Raw genomic sequence first — 9,110 nt, 5'->3', positions numbered from 1 at the left:
TTATTAATCTGGGGTTGCCACAGCGGAATAAACCGATAACTTATCCGGCATATGTTTAACGCAGTGATGCCCTACCAGCTGCAACCCATCACCAAGATATATATATATACTAATGCATTATTATTATATTATTAACATCAAAATTCATACTTAACATAGTAACTAATATGTATAATAATTAATAAAGTATTAATAATTGTTCATTATTAGCTATGTTAAATATTAGTTACTATGTTACATTATTTTCCATTAACTAACATGAACAAATACTGTAGATGATCAGTTACATGATCATTAAATGTACTGTTCATGTTAGTAAATGCATTGATTTATACAGTCTTATTGTTCAGTGTCACTGAAGTGTATTTTGAGTCAGATATTAGTAGCGGATAGATATGCAAGAACAGATCTTGTGCAGATTTTGGTTGTTTTCTTTCTCAGTTTGTGATGTTGTTTTTCTGGCTGAAGCTCAAAGCATGCTGGGAGGAGTTTCTCTGGGGTTTTTGGCCGTCCGTGTTTGCTCTCATTGACTAATCCTGCTGTGTCTGTGGAGGAATCCCGGCTTTCCCGCCCTCGCTTTTCATCTGACTCTAAAAATAACCCAGCGGCGCTGCGGATCAGAGTTTCAGATCTCCAGTAAAAGATGACGTGACCCGCTTCATACATGATGCCAGATTACAGACATCCGTCATCTTTATTCCTCCTCTGACAGACCTCATCAAAGCTCCATATCCTTCCTGCCTGCGCTAATAAAAGCCGCTAATAAAGATTATTGTGCTCGGCTTAAGAAGCTCTCATAAAAAGCCTATTAGATGCGTGTTTGGAAATATATCGCCGCCCTCCTGTTTTATGATGCATCTGTGCGTTCACACCTGGGACAGATAAAAGTCTTCAGCAGATTCTGATCGCTCACTTTTGAGGCTCCAACTCAGTAGGGATGATGCCTCCTAAGGGAGCTGCAGTGTGTGTGGTCCTGGTATTCCATACAGCATGGGGGTCCCCATAAATATAGCTTCACCACTATATTTTTGACCTTGTCAGGGACATTCGTTGGTCCCTGATATACAGCTTTTACTGTTAAATGTAATTATGGCTATGGGAAGAGCCTTTACAGACAGATCTACAAGTGTGTGTGTGTGACGTATTACATTTGGGGACCTAATGTCCCCACAAGTATAGCAACAACAGTACTTTTTTTTTTACCAGTACACCTTGTCAGGGACATGTTTTGGTCCCCAATATACATCTTTTACAGTCAAATGTATATATATCTATGGAAAAAGCCTTTAAAGATAGATCTACAAGTGTGTGTGTGACGTATCATGTTTGAGGACCTATAGTGTCCCCACAAGTATAGCAATACCAGTACATTTTTGACCTTGTCAGGGACATTTTAGGTCCCCAATATACAGCTTTTACAGTCATATGTAATTATGACTATGGAAAAGGACCGTAAAGACAGATCTACTAGTGTGTGTGTGACTTGTTTTAAGTTTGAGGAACTCATGTCCCCACAAGTATAGCAACACCAGTCATTTTTTGACCTTGTCTGGGGACCTAATGTCCCCACAAGTATAGCAACAGTACATTTTTTACCAGAACACCTTGTCAGGGACAGGTTTTGGTCCCCAATATATGGCTTTTAAATGTAATTATGGCTATGGGAAGAGCCTTTAAAGATAGATCTACAAGTGTGTGTGTGTGTGTGTGTGTGTGTGTGTGTGTGTGTGTGTGTGTGTGTGTGTGTGTGTGTGTGTGTGTGTGTGTGTGTGTGTGTGTGTGTGTGTGTGTGTGTGTGTGATGTATTACATTTGGGGACCGAATGTCCCTACAAGTATAGCAATACTAGTATCTTTTAATCTTTTTTTATCTCCCTTAGGAAAAGAGCTCACAAACCAGACAGAATTAAGTATTTAGAAAATGTAAAAATAAAGATTGTTTCCTGTGAGGGTTGGGTTTGTACAGTAGAAAAATCATTATGTATTTGGGAAGAGCCTATAAAGATACCTGCACATGTGTGTGTGCGTGTGTGTGACCTCATGTTCAGCTAAAGGACAAACATAATGACCGCAATCTGGTCCAGAGCTGCATCAGAAGCACAGGACGGCCAATAAATGTGTGATGTTCAGAGGACGAGGACCAACTGAATAATTCAGCCCTCATGTCTGCATGCGTTAGCGTCAGCAGGGCAAAACCTCATGTCCTCAAACACACACACACACACACACACACACACTCACACAACATCTGAATAATTCACTGCTAGTGTGTGTGTGGTGCTGAGACAGCAGCTGATCCTGTTTGAAACACACACACACACACACACACACACACACACACACACACACACACACACACACACTCACTGGACTGAATTATGAGAGAAACATTTTATGATTTACATCACCTACAGTTTAATCTTTCCTAATTGCATTTTGAAATACACAAACATGGCAAAGAATTTAAAAACACGTATAAATATGTATAAACAGACAGCTCTGGAAAATATAAAGATGGAGACTCATAAAGGGATGGACATGGTCAGCAGCAATACTCAGGTAGGCTGTGGCGTTGATGCTCAATTGGTACTAATGGACCCAAAGAAAATTTCCCCCACACCATTACACCACCACCACCAGCCTGAACCGCTGATACAAGACAGGATGATCCATGCTTTCATGTTGTCTGAGTCGAGCATCCGAATGTGTGAGCAGAAATGGAGACTCATCAGAGCAGCAACGTTTCTCCAATCTTCTATTGTCCAGTTTTGGTGAGTCTGTGTGAATTGTAGCCTCAGTTTCCTGTTCTTAGCTGACAGGAGCGGCACCCGGTGTGCTCTTCTGCTGCTGTAGCCCATCCGCCTCAAGGTTGGCCGTGTTGTGTGTTCAGAGATGCTCTTCTGCAGAGCTCGGTTGTAACGAGTGCTTATTTGAGTTACTGTTGCCTTTCTATCAGCTGGAACCAGTCTGGCCATTCTCCTCTGGCCTCATCAACAAGGCATTTGCGCCCACAGAACTGCCGCTCACTGGAGATTTCCTCTTTGTTGGAGCATTCTCTGTAAACCCTAGAGATGGTTGTGCGTGAAAATCCCAGTAGATCAGCAGTTTCTGAAATACTCAGAGCAGCCAGTCTGGCAGCAACAACCATGCAACGTTCAAAGTCTCTTAAATCCCCTTTCTTCCCCATTCTGATGCTCACTTGTTGTCCATGTCTACATGCCGAAATGCAGTGAGCTGCTGCCATGTGATTGGCTGATTAGATATTTGTGTTAACGAGCAGTTGGACAGGTGTACCTAATAAAGTGGCCGGTGAGTGTATATATGTGTATTTTGTAATATTTTGTTTAGTTTGGTTTATAATACTGTTGTTGTTATTTTTACATTAAAAAATTCTACATTCTAAGAGTTGTAAAATAATTGACAAATGAAGCCTTATTTTTTCCACTAGCTGCTGAGGAAATATTTATATTAGAATGTAAATAAAACATTTGTTTACTGAAATTAAAAATATTTAAAAAGTTTAAAGTATTTGTGCAAATAAAAAGGCAAAATTACAAACAAATAAAAACTTAATATTAAAACAGAAAAATACAAAATAATTTAATCTACATATGCAACCCCGCCGATCCCACGCCACTCAACCCACTCCCAGCTGGCATCAAACCAGCGACCTTCCGCATGGGAGTCGGTTGCTCTACCAAGGAGGCTAAAGACCATGGCCTCCAGCATCTGTCGCTAGAGCACCTTTAGAGGTCGGAGGAGTGAGGTTTACCTGCACAGCACTTTCTAGGCGGCCTCCGTTACACATACAATAATAATGAAAATAGGAATTATTTGACTACAGTTCAAAAGATTTGATACTGTACGTTTATCGTTTTAATCTGTCTCTTCAGAACGCATAATCCAGTATATTATATTTATATTTGTCTTGTTTTGTGTTTGTTCTTCTGCACAGCTACAACCAGAAGTGATCGAGACGCCTCAGGAAGTGCTCGCTCGCGCTGCAGCCAAAGGCTTACTGGACGGCCTTCATCCAAACCAGCCAATCAAGAAACAAGTGCGCAGGAGGCGGAGTCACAGAGCACCTGCCAATCAAAGACGCTCGGTGAAGACACGCCCACATGCCACACAGAGCGACCAATCACTTGTGGCGGAGTTTTTAAACCGCGAAATGAAAGCAAGCCAATCAGAGCCGACATTAAGCAAAAGTCGGATTGCGGCACACTTCGGTAACGTTAACTAGTGTAGCTACATGACGATTTTATTTCGACGATATTGAGATTATTTTTAAAACATTCTTCTGTATCTCCTCAGATAAACCCAGCGGTCCTCCAATGTCCAATTTGTCAAGAACAGACTCCGCCCCCAGCCCCGCCCCTTTCTCCAGTTCACATCGTCTATCTCGTTTGGCTGCGGCTGCAGTTTCCACCAATGACAATCACTCTTCAACGATGCTGACTCCGCCTCCTTCTGTTCCAAAAGGGCGACACGAAGTGTTGCGCCCGGCAACCGTCTCATTTCCTCCAGTTCTATTTTCAAACAGTGTTTTTCCTCAGAGGTGGAGTCAAGCCCCTCCCACCCAGCCAAGCTCCACCCACTCACACATGCAGTGGAGCGTTCGGACTCCGCCCCTTTTTCGAGCCCAGAGCCTGTTCAGAGGCAGACTGAAGCAGCTGCGGCCGTGGCTCTGATGCCAGAGAAATGTTACTAATAAAAACTATTATTACTACTGAAATAATTCAAACGCCACTGCCGCTACATGCAAATAAACACACGGAGAGACACTTCTGTTTTGATGTCATTTATTTCCACAACATGTTACATTTATATGGTGTAAAAATGAGTGTCTTAGTGGTTGATCTGGGGGGGTTTAAAATACCGTTATGTGAGAAATAACATTCCCGTGTTGATAATTGACATCTGAAGCGTATATTTTAGTAGGGTTTCCTCTTATATGTGTGTGTTCAGCTCAGATAAAGCCTGAAATCCTCTACGCAAGAGCGCACGTGCCTTTTTTTTTTTTACTCAAAGCAAGCTAGTGGTCATGCATCACTATTCATAATCCAATATTAGTACATGTGCATCTTCAGTTCAGCCACAAGGGGGTGCTAAAGCAGCGTTAGCGCAGAGCAACTGCTTTAAAAGACTCGAATTTCGTCAGAGTGCACAAGGGGGCGCAATGTGTAGCGTTCTTGTCTCACAGCATGAAAGTCACTGGTTCGAGCCTTGGCTGGGTCAGTTGGTGTTTCTGTGTGGAGTTTGCATGTTCTCCCCGCGTTTGCGTGGGTTTCCTCCTGGTGCTCTGGCTACCCCCACAAGTCTAAAGACACGTGGTAAAGGTGAATTGGGTAAGCTAAATTGTCTGTAGTGTATTTGTGTGAATGCAAGTTGTATGGGTGTTTCCCAGTGATGGGTTGCAGCTGGAAGGGCATGTGCTGCATAAAACGTATGCTGGATAAGTTGGCGGTTCATTCTGCTGTGGCGACCCCTGACTAATAAAGGGACTAAGCTGAAAATGAATGAATGAATTTTGTCAGACAAATTAATTTCAAAGTGACGTTGTTTAACAAAATAGGGTATTTAACGAACAAAGTCAAATTATTGATAGATCAGATTATTTTTTTTTCTTTGTAGTGTAATCGTTTTCATCTGTTAATATCTTTGTTAATATTGTCAAACATTTTGCTACTTTTAGAAAATACACATTGGAGTAACTTGTAAATGATAAGTGTGAAGCAACATTAGCAATAGCAATATTTACTTGATTATCCGCGCAACATCATTACACTGGACATCAGGAGTTTTGAGGAAGGTTTTAATTTCCAGAACCTTTAGTTTCTCTGTTCCTCAGCGGTGAATGATCTTCTGCAGCTTCTAAAACATCTGAAGACTTTGTTTTTCATCTCTCGACCATCATTATATTGATGTAATGCATTTGAATGTAATTGTAATTACCATCGTGCGTTATATATTATGAGGGTTATATCAAAAACTGAGCATTTAAATATAGTCTTATAAACACTTTAAGTAGTCAGTTATCTGAATAAAATAGAGCTGTTTTGTCTTTCATATTCTTACTAAGGTTAAAGGTTAAGGTTAAAGACAAAATGATTTGTCCTCCAATGAAATTATAATTCTTTTTAAGTATATCCATCCATTTTTTAACAGTATTTCCTCTTTTTTCTGTAGAAAGGTTTATCTCTTTTAGTTTGACTGGAATTAACTCAGTTTTGTTCATTCATTTCCTTCGGCTTTAGTCTTTATTTCAGAGGCCGCCACAGCAGAATGAACCGCCAACTATTCCAGCATATGTTTCACACAGCGAATGCCCTTCCAGCTGCACCCCAGTACTGGGAAACACCCATACACACTCATCCACACACATACACTCATACACTATGACCAATTTAGTTCATCATCCTATAGCGTATGTGTTTGGACTGTGCAGGAAACCCACACCAACACGGGGAGAACATGCAAACTCCACACAGAAACACCAACTGACTCAGCCGGGACTCGAATCAGTGCCTTAGTCCGACACCACTGAGCCACCCCTGAAGCCACTTATATTTACTTGATTATCCGTGCATCATCATTACATTCAAACATCAGGAGTTTTTGAGGAAGGTTTTAATTTCCAGAACCTTTAGTTTCTCTGTTCCTCAGCAGTGAATGATCTTCTGCAGCCTCTAAAACATCTGATGTCTTTATTTTTCATCTCTCGATCATCATTATACCATTTTGCATTATTTATTATGAGGTTAATATAAAAAACTAAGCATTTAAATTAAATTTATCAAGACATTATGGAAGATATACAGTACAGTAGAGTGGCATCTGATATTTATGTCAATAAAACAGGATTTGTCTATTATTTGAGGCTTCACAATATTAATGTCGATGATCTGAGTAAAACACATCTGGCTTGTTGTGATTTAGAAACTCTCCTCAATACTGAAAACAAAAAGAGCGCACATTCACCAAGCAGTCGCATCTGCATTTGCGCACTTGTGTAGTGAATCTTTCAGGCTTTAGTGTGAATGAGTGTAAGTGTGTGTGTGTGTGTGTGTGTGTGTGTGTGTGTGTGTGTGTGTGTGTGTGTGTGTGTGTGTGTGTGTGTGTGTGTGTGTGTGTGTGTGTGTGTGTGTGTGTGTGTGTGTGTGTGTGTGTGTGTGTGTGTGTGTGTGTGTGTGTGTGTGTGTGTGTGTGTGTGTGTGTGTGTGTGTGTGTGTGTGTGTGTGTGTGTGTGATGATGATGATCAGAAACGTCCCGTTACAGTGTGAGCAGTTGGAGACAGACTCTGGTGTGTTACAGAATTCCTCTGCACATCAGGATGATGGATGAAAACATCTGTCAGGCTTTACGTTTGATAGCTCCACAGTAAAACCTGACACTTTTATACACAGCACCGCAAAATTCCCTCTAAATTACTTGGGGAACGTTTTTTTTTTTTTTTTTTTACAAAGCATCCAGTTTCCAGAGAGTGTGTGTGTGTGTGTGTGTGTGTGTGTGTGTGTGTGTGTGTGTGTGTGTGTGTGTGTGTGTGTGTGTGTGTGTGTGTGAGAGAGAGAGAGAGAGAGAGAGAGAGAGAGATTCATAGAAAAAAAGTTCAGAAACTAAAGTATATTTTATATATATCAAACAGAAAGTATATTTGCACTTTTTTAAGATGATTTTAACACATTAGAGATTAAATGCTGTAAATTTCCCTCTGTTATTAATGGAAATGTCTTTTTTTTCCTCTCATTTGTTTCTTCTGATTTTATTTTATTTTCTAATCCTCACATTAGTATTTTTCTTTTTTGTGTGTGTTTATCAGAATTGTGTTTTCTTTTATTGTCTGTGTGCATATGTGTGTTATATAATCACTGTATGATGTTATTCATTGATTATGCAATCTGCCATGCTTAAGAACTCATGTCAATCAAGTTCTTTTGAATTTAACTGAATTGAACTGAACTGAATTGAATTAAACTGAACTGAACTGAACTGAATTGAACTGATTTGACTTAAACTTAACTGATATGAATTGAATCGAACTGAACAATTGAACTGAACGGAACTAAATTAAACTGAACTGAATGTAATATAATTGAATTGAACTGAACAAATAAACTGAACAACTGAAGTGAACTGATTTGAACTGAATTGAACTGAACTGATTTGAATTGAACTACTAAACTGAGCTCATTTTAATTGAATTAAATTGAATTGAAGTGAACAATTAAACAAAACTGATTTGAACTGAACTGATTTTATTTGAACAACTGAACTGATTTGAAATAGACTGAACTGAACTGACCTGAACTGAATAGAACGGAATTTAATTGAACAAATGAACTGAGCTCATTTGCATTGAATTGAACTGAACAACTGAACTGAGCTGATTTGAACTGAACGGAATTGAATTGAGTTGAACTGAACTGATTTTAATTCAACTTAACTGACTTGAACTGAACAACTAAACTGAACACATTTGAATTGAACTGAACTGAATTGAACTGAACTAAATGGAATTGAATTGATCAAATGAACTGAGCTGAACTAAACTAAATTTAACTTATTTGAATTGAATTGAACTCAACTGAACTCAATTCGATAGATAGATAGATAGATAGATAGATAGATAGATAGATAGATAGATAGATAGATAGATAGATAGATAGATAGATAGATAGTCAGTGAGTGTGTGTAGTTTGCAGTAAATGACAGTTATGAAGTGTGTGTTAGTGTTTGTGTGTGTAAGGCAGAGGCATGCTTCATTCAGCAGAGTCACCGCTTCAGACGCTAAACACACACACACACACATATCACCAGCCCCTCACTCATCCGCTGTACACCTCTGTGTGTCCGCCGGTGTGTGTTTCTCTCCACGCTGCAGCAGTAAATTACACACACACACACACCTGCTGTCCGTCAGAGCGCTGCTGCTCCGTCATTGGTTGGGGAGCTCGGGGGCGGGCTTCTTTTTCAGAGTGTCTATAATTGATTGGACGCCGCGTTTAACACTGGAGGTCACACGGCGGGTCACCGAGTCCGCAGGAACTGCAGAAGAAGAGCTGCTCTTCCCCAAACACTTCTGATAGCGCAGCTGTCGGAAAACATACACA

General features: G+C 40.1%; 2 protein-coding genes across 10 annotated transcripts in view; one reads left to right on the top strand and one right to left on the bottom strand.

The window, feature by feature from the left end:
• Nucleotides 1-7,589, top strand: part of LOC137487547 (putative methyltransferase NSUN7) — a 50,103-nt gene extending 42,514 nt beyond the window's left edge. Inside the window, exons 12-13 of one of the 3 annotated variants that reach the window (XM_073922421.1) lie at nt 3,955-4,228; nt 4,314-7,589. In XM_073922421.1, coding sequence (XP_073778522.1) covers nt 3,955-4,228; nt 4,314-4,690 — 651 coding nt within the window. In that variant the 3' untranslated portion in view covers nt 4,691-7,589. Of the gene's footprint in view, nt 1-441; nt 1,650-3,954; nt 4,229-4,313 lie in introns of those variants that run through there. The other 2 variants (XM_073922423.1, XM_073922422.1) reach the window with 2 other exon arrangements.
• Nucleotides 4,785-9,110, bottom strand: part of apbb2a (amyloid beta (A4) precursor protein-binding, family B, member 2a) — a 43,904-nt gene continuing 39,578 nt past the window's right edge. For all 7 annotated transcript variants that reach the window (XM_073922413.1, XM_073922415.1, XM_073922414.1 and 4 more), the window contains one exon: nt 4,785-9,091. In XM_073922413.1, the coding sequence (XP_073778514.1) occupies nt 8,936-9,091 (156 nt within the window). In that variant the 3' untranslated portion in view covers nt 4,785-8,935. The remainder of the gene's footprint in view (nt 9,092-9,110) is intronic.

Source organism: Danio rerio, chromosome 14 (assembly GCF_049306965.1).
Source record: "Danio rerio strain Tuebingen ecotype United States chromosome 14, GRCz12tu, whole genome shotgun sequence".
NCBI classification, from domain to species: domain Eukaryota; kingdom Metazoa; phylum Chordata; class Actinopteri; order Cypriniformes; family Danionidae; genus Danio; species Danio rerio.
Note: the sequence above shows the minus strand (reverse complement) of the source record. Positions and strands in the feature narration are given on the sequence as shown.